General features: G+C 37.5%; 1 protein-coding gene across 1 annotated transcript in view; it reads right to left on the minus strand.

Moving 5' to 3' along the window:
• Positions 1-3234: 3234 nt before the first annotated feature.
• Positions 3235-25628, minus strand: part of LOC129233197 (uncharacterized) — a gene marked incomplete at its 3' end in the record, with an annotated part of 48545 nt that continues 26151 nt past the window's right edge. The window contains exons 3-5 of the mRNA XM_054867259.1: positions 20819-21005; positions 5965-6088; positions 3235-4391 (exon numbers count right to left, since the gene is read on the minus strand). Of these exons, the coding sequence (XP_054723234.1) occupies positions 3235-4391; positions 5965-6088; positions 20819-21005 (1468 nt within the window). The remainder of the gene's footprint in view (positions 4392-5964; positions 6089-20818; positions 21006-25628) is intronic.

The raw sequence follows: 25628 nt of genomic DNA on the forward strand, positions 1-25628 counted from the left end.
CCCTGTAGAGTCCAGGACAGTCCCTATTTTTTTTTTTTTTACAATTGCTAATAGATACAGGGCTCCCAAATGGTCCGCTTTTCCCGCCTAGGTTCGTTTTTTAGGGTAAAGTTCGCTTTACTTTGCTTTTTAGCATTTTGGCCCGATTAGTCCACTTTTATACTGATTTTACTTAAACCAGATTTTTAAAAGTTTTCATTACGTTAAAAGATATTATGAACTCTGTTTTGCCCAAACACGTGGCCGCGGCACCTTTTTTCTATTGAATCTGACTTTCCTGTATTATTTCGCTTCAGATTGACATCGTTACTCTTCCTTCAACCTATGGAATCTATCAAACGGAGAGGTTTAAAGGAGGAGTCATGACGTCAAATCCAAGCAGGGTGATATCGATATTTCTCCAGGGTTCGTACGCCCTTGAAAAACCTTGAAAAGTGCTTGAAATTTTTTTTTCCTTTTCTAGTGCTTGACAACCTTGAAAAAGTTTTAAAACCTTGAAAAAAGCGTCAAAGTTTTTTTAGTGCTTGAAATTGGTAGAAAATCATTGGATTGTGCTTAAATATTTTTCAAGAATATTTCATCAGTGCAAGTTTCTTAACTTTTTTTCGATATACAGCATCGCGAAAAATTGCTTTCTGTGCTTCCGAGTTCAATCTTTTTGCATCTTGCTAATATTTTGATATTTTTGGCAATCGGAAGTTATTTTGACATACCCCACCATAGATACACACACGCCTACACACACATACATACCCAGACAAACACACACACATACCAAAACTCATGCCTGCACACACACACACACACACATACATACCCAGACAAACACACACACATACCAAAACAGTCATGCCTGCACACAGACACAAACACACATGCCTACACACACATACATACACAAACACGCCTACACACAGACACATACCTACACACACACATACATGCACACACACGCCTGCACACACATATACACACACACACTCGTGATTGCGAAAAACATAATTGGAATTCAAGATGTCAAAATTTAAATTATTATTTTTTTTTGTCACAATTTTGTATGCATGAGTATTTTATCTCAGAAAGAAGGTTTCACACTTAAAAACAACATGCACCATTTTCTTTTGACGCTTTATTTGTACTTGGGCACTCACTACATATAGTGCAATAGTCTTAAAAGTTGCTTTGGCTATTTTCATTTCATGAGTGCATATTAAAAAAATCGAATCATCAGTCTGTAAAAGAACATAAAAGCAGGGATGTCCTCGGGAGGCGCTGCTGCAAGCATCTTTTGGTTTTCTTTGTGCCTTGGAGTTCTTGTAGCTGTAAAAACGAATGGCCAACTATTAATGAATGTTTTAGACGAAAATGCATGACTATAAATTTATAAAATAAACTCATTTTCCGGTTTCACCGAACTGATATTTGCATCTATATATATATAAAGGTGACGGTGTTTCTTTGTTTGTACCCGATGGCCAGAAGATCCCTACAGCCCTACAGCCTAGCACCTACAGCCCTGAAACTTGGCACGAAAATTCGAACGTACCCCCGGGCCCGTGCTCCTATCGAAGCCGAAATTCTAAATTTCGAATTAGTTTTTTTCCACTTAACTAATTAAACTAAATTTTGGCTAGTTGAGGGTAAAAAATCCACCCCCCCCCCAAACATTATCTATCGTTGGAAAGGATTTTCCTTCCCTGAACAAGATGATGTTTGTTCCATTTTTCACACTTAATCAGAACAGGAGTATAAGCGATTCTAATTGAGCCAATTTTCAAGGCTTCTCTTTCGAGAAATGGCTATAACACTAGGACCCCTTTCCAGACAATTTTTCAATGACTTTCTTTTTAAACATTTTGGAGGAAGTTGCCTTTGTTGCTTATGCATATTTTACTGTTATTACTTTATTTTAAATTCATTGTGCGTATGTTAATTGATTTTCTTTTTAATTAGAAAGTCGCTTGGCGAATTTGGCGATGAATGATGGAGTTTTTTACATTTGAGAGCTACTGCAAATGTAATTTTAGTGTAATTTGTTTTTCTTTAATTTATCGGATTTTCTTTAAATTTTTAGCACAGGCATCTCTGTGCGGGTACTGCTAGTAATAAAATAAATTCCAAGCTTCGTAAAGTTTTTCCATTATAAGTACGTCACTTGGCACACTTTTAATCTTGGCGACTATTTTTCATTTATTTATTGCAGCCACGTTTGTGTTAAAGTCGCGTACCTATACTTGGGGCAAACCTACCCTCCGCAAAATCTTTGTGGTACGATTAGGATCTACGTAACCTTCACAATGCTGCTAGGTTAGATTTGCCCTAACTATAGAAACATTGTTTGGCGATAGCGTACGTTAGTTTGTTATTTTTTTTTTAATGGCACCTCGCATTTGCGATAGTGTACTGTCCACCTCTGGCAAGCCGCTGCCCGACTGATTCAACGATTCTATTACTTGAAATAGGGGTGAGAAAAAACGTCTTAAGAACTTGCGGATTTAGTTGGCAGTGTATTGCTCATTTGGCGAATAATATTACTATACCTAACTAACTATTAGCAAGCGGTACAGAATTTTCTCGCTAATAAAAGGGTTGCAATAGTAGCCTAACTACGCCTAACAATGCCTCTTCTCACAGATTGCTCTCCCTTAAAAGAAATGGATTTGCTCTAGGTCAAAGCTCAACTTGTCGGAGCTGAACAGTAAGTCGATCACTTCCCCGTCTTCGGATCCTTACGCATTCTACGTAGGCAATGAAGCGAGTTAGTAAAAAAGGATCAATAAAAAAGGATAATAGGGGAGATCAAACTGCTTTGGCTCGCCTGAGCACAGGTCATCTAAAAACCCTCAGATTTTCCCATGGTAATAGGACTTTCCCAATTTGCACCAATTGTCATACTGGCCGAAGTATGCGGATGTTGTGCAGTGGCCGAAGAGGCCACTGCACAACATCTGATTTTTTGTGTTGGTTTGGTACGCGAGGATCTACTGAAGAGACCTGCTTCTGTCTTGAAGTTGATTAAAGCGAACAACCTCAAGGATCTGATCTGATTCAGAACAGAGAGATAAGCAAGAAGAAGAAGGAGTGAAAAAGAAGCTTTTGTCTTACCTTTGTCCACAGAGAAGTTTCGAAGTCTGTCTGTGAACGACAGCACCTAGCCCCACATCCAGGGTGGCCGTGTGTGGACGTTACCCGGAAACTGATAGCCTTCCGAATAATCGCCATAGCCCCCGTTGCCTGCAGCACCACCAGCGTATTCACCATAACCGCCGGCACCACCAGGGCTTCCGCAATAAGCAGCACCATAGCCGCAAGCGCCGTAACCACCAGGATCATTCCAGTCACGGCGGACCCTGGAGTGCGAAGATGCACCAGCACTTTCACCACCAGCAGCTCCATAATCGCCAGCATCGCCATAGTTACGACGGACTCTGGAGTTTGAAGATGCAAGGTATGCACCATCGCCTCCAGCATAGTTACCATAGTCTCTATAATCGCCAGCGTGTCCACCGCCATAGTCACGACGAACTCTGGAGTTTGAAGATGCAAGGTATGCATCAGCATAGTTACCATAGTCCCTATAATCACCAGCTTGTTCACCGCCATAGTCACGACGAACTCTAAGGTTTGGAGGGGCGAGGTATGCACTATCGTCAATAGCATAGCCGCCATAGTCTCCATAATCGCCAGCATCGCCATAGTTACGACGGACTCTGGAGTTTGATGATGAGAGGTATGCACCATCACCACCATCATAGCCGCCATAGTCTCTATAATCGCCAGCGTCTCCACCGCCATAGGCACGACGAACTCTAGAGTTTGAAGATGCAAAGTATGCACCATCGCCACCAGCATAGTTACCATAGTCCCTATAATCGCCAGCGTGTCCACCGCCATAGTCACGACGGATTCCGGAGTTTAGAGGTGCGAGGTATGCACCATCGTCAATAGCATAGCCGCCATAGTCTCTATAATCGCCAGCGTCTCTACTGCCATAGTTACGACGGACTCTGGAGTTTGGAGGTGCAAGGTATGCCCCATCGGAATTAGCATAGCCGCCATAGTCTCTAAAATTGCCAGCGCCTCTACCTCCATAGTCACGACGGACTCTGGAGTTTGGAGGTGTGAGGGCTGCATCATCTCCACCAGCATAGCCGCCATAGTCTCTATAATCGCCAGCGCCTCCATAGTCACGACGGGCTCTGGAGTTAGGAGATGTGAGGTATGAAACAGTACCACCAGCATAGCCGCCATAGTTTTTATAATCGCCAGCACCTCCATAGTCACGACGGATTCTGGGGTGTGAAGATGTGAGGTGTAATAGAGCAGTACCGCCAGTTTTTCCGCCGCCTTCATCTGCATCTAGTCCTCTTGATGCTACCATCGGTGGGAACCTGGAAAACAAAGAAATTCATTGTCATCCGGAGTGGTGCACCTTAGCTTCACAAAATTTAGTATCCTTCATTTTTTCAACCCACTACTTTTTGGAATTGCAGTTGAATCCTGAGCTCAACAGCTCCTTTACCTTGTATCAATAAAATTTAACGTAGCAGATTTTTGGAAAACAAAACCTCGATATATAGCTATTATTTAATGGGCTCTTCTGGGCAGGAATTTCAATAATATTTCCAAATCCCTAGCTTTATAAAGATTCAGCCTCATGCGTTGAAATAGGTTCAACAGCCAAATTTCTGTGCTAAGTAGGATTGCGAATAGGGTCTCCAATCCCAAAATCCGGGATCCGAATCTTGCGGGATCCGACATGATATTTAGCGGGACTGAGGGCAAAATCCCGCAAAGATTTTTCATGCAAACGTTTGGCAACTTTTGTCCCTCATTAAACAAATATTTTTTCAAGCATCATCTGAAGTTGGAATCACCTTTCTCGTATATCTGCAAAAAGGGCAAAAAAAAAAAAAAAAAAAAAAAATCGCATGTAATGAACGGTGGATTTACCATTTAAGAACACAATAAAAAAAGAGTATACTTTTCTGAGAATGAATTGTGGTATTTTCATCCGCGGTTTCAGTTTTTATACGTTCAACAACTGAGAAAATTCGCACAAATTATAAACACTTTCGAACACCACCACTGACAATTCGAACACACAAAATTGCGCTCAAGAAAAAAATTGAAAAAAAAAAAATATATTAATTTGATTTTTTGGCGTCTTGTATTCAAATTATGTTTTTCGCAATCACGAGTGTGTGTGTATGTAGGCGTGTGTGTTTGTGTGTGTGGAAGAGTATGTGTGTTTGTGTACAGGGGGTATGTGTATGTCTGTAGGCATGTGTGTTTATGTCTGTGTGCAAGCATGAGTATGTGGGTAGTTGTGTGTATGAGTGTTTGTGTGTGTGTGGGGGGGGGGGTATGTGTATGTTTGTGCAGGCATATGTGTTTGTGTCTGTGTGCAGGCATGAGTGTGTGGGTAGTTGTGTGTATGTGTAGATCTCTGTATGTGTGTATGTGTTTGTGTGTGTAGGTGTATGTATGTGTATGTGTAGGTGCGTGTGAGTGTGTGTAAGTGCGCGTGTGTGTGTACGTGCGTGTATGTATGCGTGTAAGTGTAGGATATGGACGTAACCTGGAGACGGCTTTCGCTCTAGGAGCAGCATCGTGAGACCGGTCGACGCGACAGTGGTGCTATCAGACGGAGGTGGTGGGAAAATAAAATCGTAGGAATTCAAAATAGTCAAATAAAAGCAATAAGCAATCGTGATTGCTCAAAAAAAAAAATGGATTGGGAAAACCCGCTAAAGTAGCCTGAATACAATGTTAAAACTCTTCTATAAGCTTGAGGAATGCACTCACAACCTTTAGCATACTTAAAGTGCACAACAATTTTCTCCGAAAAAGAAAGCAATGAAAAACCTGACATTATTTTACGCTGTCTAACGTGAAGAAAGTACCTGCCGATTTTACCCAGAAGTAACATTATAAATGTGGGTGGTACGTTGAAAAAATTACGTTGGATAAACTAGCTGAGCGATATTTGGCGCGACTCTAAAACAGGCGGAAGAAGCTTGGGTGAAACACAGGATGAGTCGTATGACAGTGCAGTAAGTTAAGCTGCTCAACTTTTTGAATGTCTCTGGAAAGTGAGAGGTAAAATTAGCAAAGTTTTACAAAAATTTTGCATTAAACGCGACTAGGTGAAACCAATCAGCGTTCAACCCTGCTGTAACGAATCAAATGCATTGATACAATGACCAACGTTTATGCAGCAACAATGGTATTCGCAATGCAAGTTAAATTGAATACAGCAATATACAAATCAAACAGACATCATTTTGTCCGAAGTTTGCAGTTCTTGAGCAAAAATCAAGCATGACCAAACAATAAAGAAAACTGTATTTTAGAAAGTGAGGAAGTTTGAGGGAATCTTATGCTAAAATGCCCACCAATTATTCAATCTCAGTAAAACCAACTGCAGTGGAGCAACAGCACGCACTTTCAGCAAGTACAGTGGTGGTAAAAAAAAAATGCATCACCCGCGCCGCAAAGGAGAGGAATAATCATCCCGACTGCATTCAACACACCGTTGAGCATCCCGTATCCGAGATGATTTGGGGATGTATTTCTGATCAAGGTGGGCTTCCCTTTGTGCAAGGAACAGTAAATGCTCAAGTGTATATTGGCATTTTGGAGGACTTCCTACTGTCCGGGATCACTTTACTTCAGTTCCAAACGTCATTTTCCAGGATGATTCTGCCCGTGCCATAGGGCAAAACTGATAAGTAACAGTTTAAAAACCTTTATCCTGCCATTAGACTTAAATTGACATGGGGTTAAGTATTTTTATTTTTCTCTAAACTCACACGCAGGTTCAGAAATGAAAAATGAGCCTGGGGTCAGCCGTTTGCCTTGGTCCGGAAACAGCTCCGATCGTCGTAAACAATGATCGGATTCCTGCTGTTCAATGTTTATTTCATAAGTTTTGCAGAATTTCGCATACATTCATCGTTAATCGGACGACCAAAACTTCTCACATAATCCCATTGTTGTGAAAATGCGAGGGTGATGCACTTTTTTTTTACCCGCACTGTATATTATTTTTTGCTCAGAAATCTCTCATCCTATATGACCGATGCTTTGTTAAGAGGCATTGGACTTTTTACGAGCACACTTTTTCGTTTTAAATGATAGTTGCTAATTGAGATATGGCTTTGTTGTACGCTACAATTAGTGTACGGAATTCGACAGAACTACTAATTCAAGTAACAAAAGCAATCCTTCCTAACAACTTTTTCTACTTGGCAGTAAAATTTAAATTTTAGAAGAACAAAGTCAATCCCGCGGGATTGGCTCCTTACAATCCCAAAACCCCGTGGGATGGAGATCGGTGCGGAATTGGAAACCCTACTTGCGAAAATATTCAGAAACTCCCAGTTACGAATCTCGCTGATTTGGTAGGCATTTCTAAAATTGTTGAAAGTTAAAACTTCGTTTTTTGAGACAAGGTCATTGTTGCTAATCCAAGGACTGATCCAAAAAGTATTCAAGAAGGGGGCGATTGATTTCAGATTCTTATCCTTTTACAAAATTCTAAATCTCCACCTCCTAACATTTCGGTAGATCGTCTCAAATTAGGTTTATTTATTTTATTTATTTATTTATTTGTTTTTTTTTTTTTTTTTTTTTTTTTGAACTTCTATTTCTACAAAATTCCGGAGTAGTGAATCCTATCCTTTACCTTAGCGTCATCAGTGTCCTATAATTGCTTTTTTTTGAACTTCAATCTTAAAAACTTTCTAGAGAAGAGTCCCCCGAACCCCATCTAATGTCCTCTAAAAACGTCTAAAATTGGATGAATTTAATATTGAAATTAAACGATTATCTACTCTAGAATTTGATCTCTCGGCATCCTCTGCATTCAGAACTGCTGTTTGTTTGAATATTGAAAAAAAAAATAAATTAAAAAAAAAAACATATTGCAAAACTCACGTGATGCTGCAGATGACGAGGAAAATGAGAAAGAATTTCATGTTTGTTTAGTTTGGCTCTACCCTGTGTGTCCGTGTATCATTTCTCTCCCATTATATATACTTAAATTTTTGTGTATAGAAATACCCAAAGTAACTGGAAAAGGAGATCATGGCGCAATTAAGCTGAATTACCTATTTAACTGATGTTGCGAAAGCTGTGAAATCAACAGCAGACGAATCGAAGAAGTGTTGAATAAGCTGTGATTCAATGATTTGAAAAAAATAAATAGGCGAAGAAAAACCTTGAGGTGGATCTAATTTGTTGGAAATGGGATTCAGATGAATAGTTAAATAACACGATAACAAGCAGCATGATAAAAATATGCGCTGTCACGTAAGAAACGATTTTTTGGACCGCCGTTGTGAAAACAATAAGTAAATAAAAATTTGATCAAACTGAGAATTGAATAAATCTTTACTAGTAATAATAAAGCTGAAAGTCTGGATCTCTGTCTGGATATCCGTTACGCGCCTAGCACCTAGACCGTTCGGCCGATTTTCATGGAATTAGGTACAAAATGAATTCGTAGCATAGGGGTCAGCACCTCGAAGTGATTTTTCGAAAATCCAATTGAGTTCCTTTTCTATTTCAATTTTAAGAACAATTTCTCCTCCGAAATACTTCGGTGTTATATTATAAAGGAGAAGTATTAATAACGCGAAACATGCTCCTACCGTACTACAATTTTCTAGGTTACCAAATCTCGGGAAAAATGGGGGTACACAACTTTTTGAGTTCCTCAACTACATAATTGAGGTTTTAAGAACAGTATGCAACTTTTTACTTTCTTTTACAAAAAAAAGGAAGTATTGTATTCGCGAAGAAAATTTCACTCAAAAATCGACCTTAATTTTCATTTTACTCACCGCCGAATGAATATTGAGTTTTTTTTTTTGACTCGGACTTCTCATGACGTCTGTATACACGAATGTATGTGCGTATGTATGTCGTATAACTCAAGAACGGTAAGTCCTAGAAAGTTGAAATTTGGTACGTAGACTCCTAGTGGGGTCTAGTTGTGCGCCTCTCCTTTTGGTTGCATTCGGGTGTTTCTTTTGCCTCTTTTTTGGGGGGAATCATTGTTAATTTCGATGTAAACTCAAGTATTGTTATAATTTGGCGGACACTTGGCGATATATCGCTATTTTGATCGTCAAGTTTTGTCGCCAACTTGGCGACAAATTCGGCGATTTTGTTTTTTTAATCTGATTTCAATGTGGCCACTGTTGGTGATATTTAGAGAGTAAACTCTTGAATCACATTAAAATTGCCAGTAATGGGGAACTGACATTAAATTGGAGTAAAAGGAAGTCATGTGATGCACACATCAACTCGTTTTATTCCAATTCAACTTCAGGGAGCCATGTAGAAACAAAACTTACCGTAAACTAAGATCAGCTGGTTTTTGGCATAGCCCCTTCTGCAACAACTTTTGCTACACTGTCACACAGTTAGTTAAAAATGGCTTGTTGATAACGCTTTATCATCAGTTAGGCTTTCTGATGATGAAGAAAGAGGATCTAGGGAGTTTTGGCTATACTGTGTAAAAAAATGGAGGATTTCCTGCCTGGGCATTATTACGCGCACTCGCCTTGCATATACAAGGTGTTCCGTTTTAACCTGCGTGACCTTTATTTTCGCAACCGTTAGTCCTAGATGTATACTTTCAATTGCAAAAATGTTCAAAATTATATGTGGTGTTAAGATATTGAAAGTTTGAAGTAAAAATTAAAATAAGTCAAAAAATACAAAATTTAACTTTTTATACGGGCCCCAGGTTTTCTAACTTACATTTAGGGAAATAATCTCCATTGTAAAATAATTCCAACACAAAAAGTTCGAACTTAGTTCGACCAATATTCACCGAGATATGAAGCGCAGCGTTTTGTGACTTACACCACTTTTCACTCGACGTTTTGGGGGAAATATAGCGATTAACAAGTGTTTAAAATTATATGTGTGCATAGAGTGTGGTTTTCAATTTGATAGAGGTTTCGTCGTGTGTTTTTGCGTATCACGGCTAGGACTCGACCGATGCATCGGCGCCGATGGTTCAACAATTCAGCCATCGGCATCGGCATCGGCGGCCGATGCTAACTTGCAGGAAACATCGGCCCATCGGCCTTAAAAACATCGAAAAGCCGATGGAATTGGCCGATGTTTTTGAAAAAAAAAAGACCTTTGTTTTACTTTTTAATACAAAGTAAAGGGAGTTGTTGTTTTCAAACAAAATTGTTTACTTAAATTTCAGTATGAATTTATATTTTCGTCACCCCTGAAAGAGTTTTTAATACTGCATTCAGGTACCAAACACGTTAATTATTGCGTTGTTTCTTGCGGCTGGATGCACGTTTGTATCTCTCATAAGTCATAACTAAAAAATGGTAAGCTGTAGAAGGTTAAATTTTCGCCTGTGGGAAGTGCGCACGTTCCAGTTGTGACCTTCCCTTTTTGTTTTCGATGGGATGTTCTAAAAAGCCTATTAACTGATTTTTTATGGCTATTAATTACTTATTTCAATGCAAAACTAATATAGCGTCTCAGACTGACGATCATTTGGTGATATATTACCGAATTGGAGACCGTGGAAACAAATATGAGATGGCGAAACCGGTTTTGTGTCATTTTGTTCGATTCCCGTTGAACCGACGCGACGGTAATTTTTAATTTTTCGATGTTTGTAATATGAATCACAGTAATGCAGTCTTTTCTGTATCGCTTCGGCGGAGCTACAAGATTGGGGCCCGTCGAAATACATTTTGGGGCCGTATTTCTCTGTCACAGAAGTTGTAAAACATTTATCAAAAGCATTGTTGTAACTCCTACGGTGCCCCTATGGTTATGGGGACCTCGCGCAATTGCAACATTTGCTACATTTTAAATCCGCCACTGCACGTCAAAACAAACTCGGGTGCAAGTTTTAAAAGGGTTTTTCTGCTCAATGTTTATTATTATTTTGAACTCTATTTTTTGTATTTCCGAGAACACTTGCGTGCTCTTAATCCCACTCCCTCAATTTCTGAAATTAAACTAAAGTTGTACTTCTGAGTTGTTTAAAACTAACACCATTCATAAAATTAGATTTTTTTTTCAAGTTTTATCTATTGTTTAGGAAGAGTTTAGAGCATTAATTAGAAATTGATTAAAGACGTTTTGAATTGTGACATAATTCGGAAAACAAAGAGATTTTGAATTTTTCTTCAGAAGTACTGAAGTAGATTCAGAAACTCTTCCGAGGCGTTTGTGGTAGCGCTTCTGTACTTAAAAAATTAAGCCGAAGTTGGGGCCGAAGTTTAACATTGTGAGTTACTCCAAAATTAGAGGGTGACCCCCTAATCCGCCCTCGTCATTTCAAGCATTTCTTAAATATTTAGCGATTATTTATTTTGGTCAAGAAATGTCATTTTGCGTATTTTTTATACTTGTTTCACCTATATTTTGTAATGCGTCACCTTTTTTGCATCATTAATAGCGATCAATTTTTTTTTCTGTTGTAACTTTTTTTATGTATTTATATAAAATCAATGAATAAGTTATTTTTGTTTTCATTATATGTTTAATAATATGTTATAGAAAAGTTTCAAGGATTTTCTACTATGCAATTTTTTAAATTTCAGAAAATTATTGTTAAATTGAAAAATTTAATTTGAGCGTGTTTGTAGTGCTCCATAAAAGATTAATCAATCAAATTGTTCAATATTACGTGTGTATCAAGTAGTATGTATATGTATTCAGTTATTAATTTGGGGTAAATATTGAGTTTGTTTATTGGTAGCTGCGTTTTAAGAATCTCACTCATTTCGTGGCTATTTCTTTTTTCCGCAAAATTTACGCCACTGTTATACATTTTATGAAAAATGCTAACTTTCCTATTCATAAATTTTAAATAAGTATAAAAATATTCCTATTATGATTTAATATTGTAATTTATCTGTTACCTTTTTTTTTTTTTGTTTAACTTGATGACTAAAAAATGTCTACGTGCAATCTTTCCACTTTAATAGCGTAATTTGTTGACGGTTTCATAGTTTTTTTTTTTTTGAATGATTAAACAACATAATTTAATGATTTTTAACTATGTTTAGTTTACCTAAATCGAAACATTATTACGATATTACTGAAATCTTAGTTATATGTTCAATTTAAAAAAAAATCAATTGGTTATTAAACAGTCTCTTTGTTTTTCCTCCATTTTTTTTTTTTTTTTTTTTTTGCTGTTGTTCTTCGTCTTCCATTATACAGCAGTCAAAAAAGGAGAACATAACTACACCCTATACAGATTGTACGTAGTACGATCCAAAAGTTCGAGGGATAAGCTTTATAAAACCTTACCCAGAAAAGTTCACATTACCGAAGCACATCCACCTACAAAAGGTCATCTTGAGGGACTATGTACTTCTGCCAGTGTTCATATAACTTTTGGAAAAACTCCCGGAAGCCATTTTTCACTACCTTTTGTGATGCAGTTTTATCTTCTCCTGACGGAAGAAAGCGGCGTCCAAGCAAATGTTTTTTTTGCTGGGAACAAGTAAAAGTCACACGGAGCTAAGTCCGACGAAACGTGATGTTATTAGTTTGTCATATCAGAGTATTGACCAATCGAACCGTGCATCCTCAACATGAAAGTCGCCTTCTTCCCCACGATGAAGTCAAAGCAGCAGCGAAAGAGCCCTTACAGGAGGTTGCAATAAATGTCTTCCAGGAGTCCTTCTAAAAGCTATACGAACGGTGGCAGAAGTGCATAGTCGTTCAAGGTGACCATTTTGTAGATAGATTCACGGTAAATTTTTATACAACTTGTCCTCGAACTTTTAGATTATACTACCTACGTATGAGTTTTCAACTTACTATTTCATAACGTTTTTGAGTGACGTAAGTTTACGCGCATGAAAACATCACAAGAGAATTTGCGATAATTTTAAATAAGGAGGCTTTCAAAATGGATATTTCGGTCATCTATATGTTCTTAGGTACATATGCATGTACATATGCGCAGAAAAAGCTTGCGAAGTTTAAATTGGATGATCGTAAAATAAAAATTTAGGTCGAAATCTGATTTTTTTTTGGGGGGGGGGGGAGTATTACAATTCCTTATCCGTAGAAAGGAAGTAAAGTGAAATGAATCAATGATCCTTTAAATCCCTGACAATTTTATCAATTTATTTCTGTTAGATTTTTTTTTTTTGCCATCGGCCAACAGCATCGGCCATCGGCCATCGGCAATCGGTCATTTGGAGGAAAACAATCGGCCATCTTTGAATAATCGGCCAACAATCGGCATCGGTCCATCGGCCAAAAAATGCCATCGGTCGAGCCCTAATCACGGCATAACATTTAGATATATTTTTGAATAGTAATGAAAAATATAAATAACTTGCTTTTCTTACTTTGACGACCTGTCATTCTTCTGAAAGGGCGATAAGTTCCAATCTCATCTTCTGCATGGTCCCTTAAAACTTTAAACTATAATATCTCCTTGAGTTTGGGTCGCAGAAATGTCAAGTTTTTTGTGTCAGTAATAGTTTTTTCGGTACTTAAGGTACTTCCCTTCTTCAGTACTCGTTTAAAATTGTTCAACTGAACACTGGAAATGTCTGGAAAATGTTTTCTGAACTTTTTTTCAAGGATAGTTTGGGGAGAATGATCGGAGAATCGACCCATCGTATAGGTCTAGCCCCTGCTATGAGTGGTACCGCTTATATAACATGCAGCCAAGATAAGTCTAATTAATGAAGTATCACTGATTTTTTTTTTTAACGAGGAAGACTTTTAGCGTCAATTTTCTGCATCTGGCGACTATTTTGGAGGCTAATTTCCATATTGCAGGCTACTAAAGCAACTTTTTTTAGAAGCGGAACTCAGTAGCAGCCCTGTTTTTGAAATTAGACATTGAGAGTCATTTACATATTCTTTCTGCGTGTAATTGTCATTTCATGAGCTAATAAACAAATACATACTTCAGAAAATCAATTTATTGGTCTATAACAGAACATAATAGTGGGGGCTTCCTCGAGAAAAGCTCTGCTGGAAGAACCTGTTGGTTTTCCTGGCAGCCATGCAGTTCCTGAAAAGCTGTAAAAATGAATTACTAAGGAAAAGAAATAAAAGGTTTTAGTGAGCATAAATTTGACAGATGTGTGTAATGAATTGAAATTTTTGGTAGTTTGCTATTTTAGGAGCATTTTTATTCCTTAGAAATTATTTTTCAATTATTTTTTGCAAATTATGCATTTTGGTCATTTTACACTGGATTTAATTCCAGGTAAAGTGGTCTTATTTCAACTGTGTCGAAAAGTGACTAGTTTAAATCCAGAAGCGAAATCTTATTATTTTTAACCGACTTCAAAAAGGAGGCGGTTATCAATTCATACCGTATGTATGTTTTTTTTTGTTTGTCCACTCATAGCGTCTCACGTAGTGAACCGATTTTGATGATTTTTTCTTTAATGGATAGGGGATGGCTCAACTTAGGTCCCATTACTTTGTTTGACCATATTTGTTCTTTAGAAAAAAAGTTATGGGCAAAAAACAGTACATTTTATGCAATTTCCCTATTAAATGATTTTGTAGCGAAGTTCGCACTTTTCATCCGTGGATAACGGTGGCTCAGTGGTAGAATTCTCGCCTCCCACACGAGCGACCCGGGTTCAAATCCCGACTAGGACAAAGTGAATTTTACTAAAATTTCGTTTCTACTGTTTCCCGTATTTTCTCGAATCTTCTATTAATTTCTGTATCTTTCCAAGTCTGGAAAGTTCCAGCCCTTTCTCAAGTTGTATATAAGGAGATGTAACGTTCATTCGTGGTTCTGAATAAAGATCTCGAGTTGAGACTAACGAGTATTCGCTTCATTTGGCTTTCACATTGTCTTCGCTATCTTCATCTACGCGACAATATGAAACTCATTGTTATAAAACTTTGGTGCCCTATAACAGTAACATTAATAGTAATTGTAATGATAATTTTGAATGAAGGCTTCTCTGAAGCAAGCATCAAATTTCTTCAAGAAATATTTCGATAATGGGGAATCTGGCGCTGTCGTCTCATTTTTGGCGTAAATAATTTTATTTTAGTAACCCTGCTGATTTATTGTAACCTTATGTGAATTATCAAAATCTTCCGTTCTTCAGTGCTATTGCTCCATAGTTTAGGGGTAAACCTAACCTGGAAGCGAGGTGATGCAGTGATTAGGATCTGCTTAGCCTTCACAATGCTACCATTAGGTTTGACTCAACTACTCTGTAGTATTTTTATCGTTATCATCTATGCCGATAACAGATGATCCGGGCTAAGTAAGAAAATACAGGATTGCGTCATGAGCAACTTAGATGCTGTGGAATGTAAATTAGTTAGGAAAAACGTAATACTTAAATGGTTATAATTAAGTTAACTACGCATGATTTCCAGAGAGGAACAAAGATAAGTTTTTAGTGCCAATCGCCCAAAGTTTAATACGTGTCAATAGTTTTTTTTTTAGTATGGAGCATTTTTAAGAAAAAAAATGTGAAGTTTCGTGATGGTAACTTCTTATTATTTCTGAAATACCTACATTTACACTAAAAAGAATGAAATAAAAAAATTTTGAAAAAAAAATAGAACCGACTTCAAAATTGCTCTAAAAAGTGAAAAATAATTTTATTCTTTAAACACCATCGATAATGCTTTTAAACATAATTTTTGAAGTTGGCGCAAAAACGATAGATAAAATCATTCACAGCCATATCTCAACTGCAAGTATAAATTTAACCAGGTCCAGTTTCTTCACTATCACATACATTATGCATTGATGACAGCATATTTGAATAGCAATATAAATGTTTCGTTCGTAACTTAGGATGCTTTTTCTGAAAAAAAATATGAACGAAGCATGGTTACACTGGATTTTACGTTTTGTTTTTGCGCCAACTTCAAAAATTATGTTTAAAAGCATTATCGATGGTGTTTAAAGAATAAAATTATTTTTCACTTTTTAGAGCAATTTTGTTAGAGTTAACCTTTTTTTTTTTTTGTTACTGCATTGCAGCATGAGCCTATTGAATGCATTCCCCTCCTTCTTTACTAATAATTAAGCTGAAAGTCCTTCTGGATCTCTGTCTGTTTGGATCTTTGTGACGCGAACAGCGCCTAGGGCATTCGGTCGAATTTCATGAAATTTGGCACAAAGTTAGTTTGTAGTATGGGGTTGTGCACCTCGAAGCAGTTTTTCGAAAATTCGAATTCGTTCTTCTCCTATTCCAATTTTAAGAACATTATACCCAGCAAATTATCATAACGTGGAATAGTAAGTTACGGAATTATCATGACGTGGAACCGTAACACGGGCGGGCAAATTAACAAAGCCAATTGGCGAGAAATTCATCATCTATTATTTGTAAATACACAGGCGAACCAAATGACCTTTTCATTTTCTACTACGGGCAAAGCCGTGCGGGTACCACTAGTATAAAATAAATCCTTGCTCTCCTATGTTGTACCGAAAAATGACGCCTAATGTGTTGGGAGAGCAAATAATGTGCCCAAACTTTAAATTCCAATAAAGCGTCATAGCGTATTTGGAGTCAAACAAGTTACTTTAGATCCCCATTGCTACCAAACCGGAGACAAAAGTACTTTATCCTGGTCTCGTATCTAGTGTGAATAAACCTAAATTCAGAATTTTCGTCCATATTCTACCAGACCAGCTATACCGATGCTATTTCTCCAGTTATTTTGTAGTAAGTTACCACCCTAAGCCAGGGCTGAAGCAGAAATACTTAAAATACACCACCAGCTCAGTTATTCCATCCGAGGACTGCAGTTTCGTGCTTTTTAGCACTCATCAGCCCGGAATAGGAAATTTTTGCCATCAATCTTTGAGTTGAACCGCACCATTGCTGCGGTCACTCATCTGGTGTGCTAATTCTTACATTAGCTACCAGTTTGTTTGGCTCTCTTGGCTCCCTTAAGAGGTTTTTCGCCTCCAGCTCATGTGATTCCTATTCCGGGCTGATGAGTGCTAAAAAGCACGAAACTGCAGTCCTCGGATGGAATTACTGATCTGGTGGTGTATTTTAAGTATTCCTCCAGTTGTCTGCTATTCCGACTCAATGTGTGGAGTTGATCTAGAAATATTTTCCCATACCACACTCAGCGTGAGAACAACACATTGCGCTGGTGTTTTATACCTATCATCAGAATGGAAGCTTTATAAGTCTAGAGTTACGTGAATCCCGGGCCACAGCCTCTCTTTTCTACGAAAAACCAGCCATGTGGGTTTCACAATAGCCAGGGCCTAATTACCGCACAGGACAACTAGGCCTGGGCCTGGGGCCCCATCTTCCTCAGGGGTCCCGATTTTTTAAAAACTTATACATAGCATTAAAAAATCATGCATTTTTGCGAAAATAATGAAAACTAATGATTTATTAATTAAAAACATACCTCCAAAATATTGTTAAACATTTTTTTGCATTGACCTTATGTGACATAATAGAGAGGGGGAACTCCAAAGCATTGCGGGCCTTGGGCCTCACATTTAGTTAGTCGGGCCTTGGCAATAGCCGAATTCTATCGAAAATTGGATTTTTTGTGTACATAGTCTTTCTCTGTTTGGTGCGAGGTGATGTCGGTGACTCTATAGTGAAGATTTTAAAGGTTATCGCGGTTCCAAATCCCAGACAGCAGGGAAAAGCATAACTTGCGAAGAGTGTCGTCACACCGGAGTCTGGTTTAAGTAAGGCCCCTATATATATACGAGCCGACGCATCAGCGTAAGATCAGCCTTTTTGGATCGGAGCGCGTGTTTGAGGGGTTGTCTTTTCTGGCAAGTTATCGCGTTTGGTGATTGTTCACTGTGATCAATTATTAGCGGCACGTGAATTGTTTATTAAATAAAATTTTATTTTCTGCAAATTTGGCGAAATCCGAAACTTTGCTGTGGTAACCCTAGCAGTGCAACAATGCGAAATCCGATCCAAAATGGCTTAACTTAAGCTGATGCGTCGGTCTGTCTATATAGCGGCTCTAGGTTTAAGCAAAGTCAAGCTCCTCCATCAAAGAAATCCCGATTTTAAAGGAAATTACTGTTTGACCACGGATTTTATGTAATCTGGCAATCTGCCAAGTAAAGACGATTCCATCTGAATGAATCTAGGGGGGGAGAAGGGAAAGTAACGATGGGATTTTTATGCCCGCGTTTTATAATGTCACTAGTGCCTTATTCATTTATTGCATTCTCGAAAATAAAATGAGGGGCAACATAAATAGTTACCATGGAAACAATAGAAAGAAAAGAAAATATTTTCATTTCGTTCCGGAACGTAAAAGCAAAATGGTAAGCTCAAAACTTTGTTGTGAATAAATAAATTAATTACTTTTTGTAGTGAGAATATAATAGATCGAATATACTTTAGATTAAAAAAATGTTGCTGTGAGCAAATTTTCATTTTTACAAAATTAAGGCTAAATAATAGAGAGGCAAAAGTGCACATGTGAAACAAACCAACTGACACCCCTGTGAACTAATAGATACGTCCATTTCCGCCGATAAACCGGATATTAGTCTTTCCATGCAATCGATGGTCAGACAGTAAGTTGGTCAAAGAGGAGAGATATTACTGAGCGAAGAGTTGAGAGCCACAGACGATGCGCTCTCGAAGTTTTAAAAATCTTGTACGATGAATTGTTGTAAATATAGCTGTAAATATTAGATATACTGGTGGTACCCGCAAGGCTTTGCCCGTAGTAGAAAATTGAAAGGTCTTTTGGTTCGCCTGTATATTAACAGATAATGTATGGTGAATTTCTCGCCAATTGCCTTGCCCATGTTACGGTTCCACGTTGCGATAACTTGGTCATTTTCTCGTCCGTCTTATGATAATTTTGTTGGGTAAAATGTTCTTAAAAGTGGAATAGAAAAAGAAAAAGAACAAAATCGAATTTTCGAAACATCGCTTCGAGGTGCTCAACCCCATGCTACAAACTAACTTTATGCCAAATTTCATGAAAATCGGCCGAACGGTCTAGGTGCTATGCGCGTCACAGAGATCCGGACAGAGAGAGATATCCTGACAGAATTTCAGCTTTATTATTAACTAGTGATACCCGCACGGCTTTGCCCGTAATAGAAAAATCGAAAGATCTTTTGGTTCGCCTGTATATTTACAAATAATGTACGGTGAATTTTGTCGCCAGTTGGCTTGTACCCATGTTACGGTTCCACGTTAAGATAATTTCGTATACTCGTCCATCTTATGATATTTTTTTTCTCAAAATTGGAATAGAAAAAAAAAAACACATGGAATTTTCGAAAAATCGCTTCGAGGTGCACACCCCCATGCTACATACTAACTTTGTGCCAAATTTCATGAAAATCGGCCGAACGGTTTAGGCGCTATGCGCGTCACAGACATCCAGACATCCAGACATCCTCCGGACAGAGAGACTTTCAGCTTTATTATTAGTAAAGAAGATTAAACGTCTCTTAAAGACTGCTTTATATTGTTGTCTTTACACGCGAGGTGGAAACTTTACACCTCACGCAATCGATGTAGACAATGAAGCGAGTTTGAGCAGTAATTTACTGCCCTTAAGACAGAGCTAAGGCAGAACTACAAGCAAAAAATCGACAGTCCAGTTATGCAATCCAGAGAATGCAATTTCGCTCTTATTAGAACTCATCAGTCTGTATTAGTGAATAACCGAGCTGATGTCATCTCATTGAAGCTGAGAGTGCCAACAAACTGGTAGCTAAAGTAAATTTAGCACACCGGAGAGTGTCCGCAGCAATGGCACGTTTCAACTTGTCAATTGAAGGCGAAGTTTGGATATTAAGCAGCTAGTTGTCGCATTTAGGCCAGTTGTAAGGCAGCATTCTCTATTCCACACTGATGAGTCTACGGCAACGACGAAACTGCAGTCTCTGGGGAGCATAATAGAGCTCTCGGTATATCGCTTGTGAAACGAGATTGCTCAAGAAAAAAAAAAAATAAAATAAAAAATAAATAAATAAATAAAAATAAAAAATTAATTTGAATTTTGACCTCTTGAATTCATTATGTTTTTCGCAATCAAGAGTGTGTGTGTGTTATGTAGGCATGTGTGTTTATGTGTGTGGGGGGTGTGTGTTTGTGTGTAGGGGGTATGTGTATGTGTGTATAGGGGGTATGTGTATGTGTGTGTAGGCATATGTGTTTGTGTCTGTGTGTAGGCATGAGTGTGATGAGTGTGTGTGTAGTTGTGTGTATGTGTATCTGTCTGTATGTATGCGTGTGTGTGCATGTATGTTTTTAAGTGTGTGTATGTGTTTGTGTATGAGTGTGTAGGTGTATGTATGTATGCGTGTCTGTCTATGTATGTGTTTTAGTGTGTGTGTAGTTGTGTGTATGTGTATCTATCTGTCTGTATGTATGCGTGTGTGTGTATGTATGTGTTTAAGTGTGTGTATGTGTTTGTGTATGTGTATGTAGGTGTATGTATTTGTATGTGAGTGTGTGTGTGTGTGCTTGCGTGTGTGTGTAGTTGTGTGTGTGTATGCGCGTGTGTGTAGGACATTGACGAAACCTGGAGAAGGTTTTCGCTATAGGAGCAGCATCGTGAGGAGCCGGTCGACGGTGATGGTGCGGAGGGCGGCGGTGGGAAAATAAAATCATAGGAACGCCTAAAACAGTCAAGTGAGAACAATAAGCAATCGTGATTGCTCAAGAAATGGAAAGCTTTTGACTTACCTTTGTCTAGCAAAAAAGTTGCTCCGATGTCTGCACGAAAACATTCTCTTAGCCAAACATCCAGACCCGCATTGGGACCTTACCGCGACGAAATCCAGAGGGAATTAGTCCAGGGCCCCAGGCGGCATAACCGCCAGCTCCATGGCCTCCATAACCTCCTGCGCCATAGTCACCATTGCCCCCGTAACTTCCAGGACCAACATAGTGACGTCGGACCCTCAATTGTGAAGATGTGAGATCGCCTCCAACTTCTCCACCTGCGTCGATTCCCTCTGATGGCAGCAAACTGGAAAACAAACAGATTGGAGTAAGTGGAACCTTTATTAGAACAGAAGAAGTACAAAAGTTTTGAAACAAAAAATTTGAACCTTTTCACTTCCTTTTACAAAAAAGGAAGTATTGTAATCGCGAAAACATTTTAACCCAAAAATCGGCTTTAATTTCCATTTTGCTCACACCCGAATGAATGCTGAGTTTTTTTTTCAAACCGACAACACGTGGATATGTGGCTAGGAACCAGGGCTGCGGAGTCGGAAGGAAAATGGCCGACTCCGACCCCGACTCCGACTCCTGGATTTTGAAACGCCCGACTCCGACTCCGACTCCGGATTTATTTTATTTTTTTAATTGTATTTTTTCAACTCCCTCTCTCCCTTCAGGGGAAGGGGAGAAACCTCTAAACAGAGATTGAAATATTAATTCCTTTTTATGAAAATTTCGCATTTTGTTTTTTATTGTAAACCTAAGACGCATACAACGTTCGAAATTCAATTTAAAAATCAAATTTCCCAATAGTTACGAGTTAAAAAGTGAGATGACTTATTAATCTCTTTTAAAAAATTTGAAAAGGATTATCTGTAATTTGGCCCCCTTTAATGTTTAACAAATTGATATTGATCAAATCGTGTGCTTTCAATTTTTGAAAGCTGTAACTTGTGAGAAAAAAAGCTTTTTTTTCTAAATCCAAGTTCTTGAGAGGGGGTGGTTGTCCCGGGTGACACAGATCTGGTAGATGACACCAAAAGTTAATTTCAGAGTTTATAAAAAAATATAAATATTTTAATTCTGAAAATTTTCGCGAATATATTTTAAATTATATTTTATCAATAAAATTTCAACAAAAATAGGGCACATATACGTCAGGAGCTAATTTTACACAAAATGCTGCGGTATACAAATTTGTACGAATATTTTTTACTATACCTATATTTCTACTTCGCTAAATTTTTAATTTAAATTTTATTGGCTGCTTTAGAATTAACCTTAATATGAAGATTTTAAGATGAACTGCAATTATTGAGTGTTGTAATCAATTATTTACACTTATTTTGTTTCATACTTTTTAGTTGAGAACCAAGCTTATAGAAACAGTCTTAATAAAGAAAAAAACATTAGATTATTTCATCGAATCTTTTAGATTCGTGCTTTCGCGCCAGAACTTCTTTGAATTTGCGGATCACCCTTAAACGTTTCAACCTTAGCTACGGGCCTCGACTTACTAATTATATTTCATCAATAAAATTTCAGCGAAAATAGGGCACATATACGTGAGGAGCTAATTTTACACAAAATGCGGAGGTATACAAATTTATACGAATAGCTTTTACTATACCTATATTCAGGGGCGGACTGACTGACTTTGGCTCAGTCGGCAAAAGAGTATTTTGGCCCACCTCTGTAAATTAAAAAAGTTATATTAACCAGTACCAGATCTCGATTCTTCCGAGCCGATCAAAGACATTAAACTACCGCTTTAGTTCCTATTTCCCTTTAAGTTTCTAAATCAAGTTTTAAAGTTCTAAAAAAAGAAAATTGTGAAAGGTAAAATAAAGCTAACATTTTTAATGTGACTTGAAAGAAGGATACTAATGGTTACAAGTCTTAAAAGGCATATTTTTAGACTTCTATACTGATAACATAGGAAGGATACAAGGAAAGAGTAGAATCAGGTAAATTCCTCCGGAAATTTTTCAAAATTGGTTGATCTGTATAGGCATAAGGAGAAAAGAATCGGGAGACGGGGTTCTAGTTCCCTTCCAAACGATATTTTCAAAGTTGATGTCAAAAAGCGCAATTTTACCATTTTCGGTAACGTTGAACAAAGGAAAAAGAAAAGGTTCCCCCACGTTTTTGTTTTCTTAACTTCTTTTTTTTTTCAAAATTTAAGTCTATTTTTGGCTATTTTTGTTTACAATAGAATGTCGAGGGCTCTTCCTAAAAATTCTCCAAAATGAGAAGTTTTAGAAATACAATTTTAGGTTTACCCTTGGTAAAATTAATGGAACAAGGAAGCATCGGGAGCTCTCTACGAAAACGTTTCAATTTTGAACTATTAAAAAACTAAAAACTATCATTGGTCAAGCTTGAGAGAGAAGGAGGCTCAGTGATCTCATTTGGAAACATTTAAAAACTGAAGTATACTCTACCCAATTTTAAACTACATTTAGTTACTATAAGGAAAACGGCGACTCTCTTTCTTAATTTTTTAACATTGGAATTTTAAAAACATAATCTTATAATGTGTTTGAAAACATTAAAAGGACACTGGACCGGTTTCTCGAGTGTTTCCTCCCAGATTTTTTAGGAGGACGCTGTGCCCTTCCGCTTTTAAGCTAACTTTTGAGCCTTAACTTGATCATCCCTCCTTGCCCCTTAAAAGTTTAGACAAAACTGCACAAAAGCTAAATTTTTTTCAAAAGGCAAAGATTCACATAAGCCTGTCCTTTCGTTTCAATCACTTATCCACAAGAATCTGATTAGAATATACATAAAAAGAAGTCGAAAACTTTGTACTGCATAGTGAATAAAATATGACAACGTATATAAAGTACAAATTGAGAATGGAAAAAGGTTAAAAAACCAGCAAACAGCTGTTTCGGCACTCTAAAATACAAGTGCCATCATCAGTGCAATTAAAAACGAAGACAGGTTCACCCGACTAAAACACAGTCGAGGCGAACAATGGAATGAGAGACGAGTTGTAAATGTGATGTCCCTGCTCTCATATCTTTTACAACTCGTCTCTCATTCCATTGTTCGCCTCGACTGTGTTTTAGTCGGGTGAACCTGTCTTCGTTTTTAATTGCACTGATGATGGCACTTGTATTTTAGAGTGCCGAAACAGCTGTTTGCTGGTTTTTTAACCTTTTTCCATTCTCAATTTGTACTTTATATACGTTGTCATATTTTATTCACTGATTAGAATATATCTGATTATTTTTGCATTACCTTTGAAACTAAACATCGAAAAACTTTTCAATATTTTAAAAATGATTACTATGGAAAACACTTGAACATTGTATGTACCTAGAAAACCAAAAAGTAAAAGAAGCACCTTTTGTGTTTTACAAAACTTCTCTAAACAGTACCCTTTTATCTGAAAGCGCACTGCCCTTTTATTGGTCTGGGGGAAACACTGGTTTCCTCAGGGCATTTTTTCTGAAACTGAAATCAATTTTTGGCTATAGTGCTTATAAAAGGGTTACGGAGCTCTCCCACGAAAATTTCAAAATGTTAAATTTTACGCTATCTTTAGTGATTTTAAAGGAACGGCGGAGGTTCGATGACTTTGTCTTGAAATTTTTCGATATTTAAATCTGAAAAATACAATTGAGGGCCTTGATGCAAGAACCAAGAACTAAGTAAGTCCACGCTCACTCATTTTTGGTAAGACCAACAAATAAGATCAGTAAGGCTAATATCTTTTCTCACATTATTTACTAGAAAGCAGAGGTCTGATCTTACATTTGGTTCCCGTTATAGCATCAATAGAAATTTCTATACTATCGGCCACACGCAAAAATGAATTTAAAAAAAAAGTTTGGACAGAACTGGTTCTTGCATCAAAGTCCTTAATTGTAGACTTAAGGCTAGTATCGTTGGTGACTTTTAGACTACAGAGGGACCTCATATCTGAAATACATTAGGTACCCCGTTAAGCATAAATCTTGCCCTGATTACAACCGAAGACTAATTTATCAAAAGGGAACATATCCATTTTCCAATAATGCTCAGGAGGTTAGAAAAACGAATTAAGGTAAGAGCAAAATAGTTTTATCAACTGGGTACAGAATTGAGCACAAAAGCACAGCAAATCAAAGGGCCAGAGTAAGAAATTTTTTTGTAAAAAAAAACAAGGAGATATCACCATCTTAATTTTGGATACATGCCCTTTTGAACGAGAACCTGAATGTTGAAAATTCCAATTTCAACCAAACTCTAATTTCACCTTCTCATATTTCACCCTCTCATACAAAGTACACCAACCTAAAAGTAGTGGATTAAAATTTGAGGATTTTGGATATGTGTTAACCCGCTCTTTTCGTCCCGGGCGCTTTTCCAGGCCGCGTCGGACCCCAATTTCTCTGGCCCCCTCCCGTTTCCTAGATGGTGGGAGTCATGACCCCCAGAGCTCAAAAAACTAGAGCGAAAGTTGATAAAAGAGAGGAAAGTATTCGTACGTGGTGAACTACTACGAGCTATTTACTTTGGTCCTTGCTTACGGTGGAAAAAAAATAAACCTGTTTCCAAACGCTTTTTTTTGCATAGATTAAACGAATTACATGATTTTATTTATTTATTTTTTAATGACATTTTAAAAAATCTTAGGTGTGAATTTAAATGTATTAAGCTCAATAAATAAAATTGCTTGAAGTGGCCCACTGGGCGGTTGGCCCAGTCGGGGATTCCCGACTAGCCGACCTGGCCAGTCCGCCCCTGTCTATATTTCTTCTTCGCTAAATTTTTAATTTAAATTTTATTGGCTGCTTAAAAATTAACCTTAATATGAAGATTTTAAGATTAACTGCAATTATTGAGTGTTGTAATCAAAAAATTATTTACAGTTATTTTGTTCCATACTTTTTAGTGAGAACCAAGCTTATAGAAATAGTTTTAATAAAGAAAAAAAAACCATGAGATTATTTCATCGGATCTTTTGGA

This window comes from Uloborus diversus, unplaced genomic scaffold (genome assembly GCF_026930045.1).
Source record: "Uloborus diversus isolate 005 unplaced genomic scaffold, Udiv.v.3.1 scaffold_241, whole genome shotgun sequence".
Lineage (NCBI taxonomy): Eukaryota > Metazoa > Arthropoda > Arachnida > Araneae > Uloboridae > Uloborus > Uloborus diversus.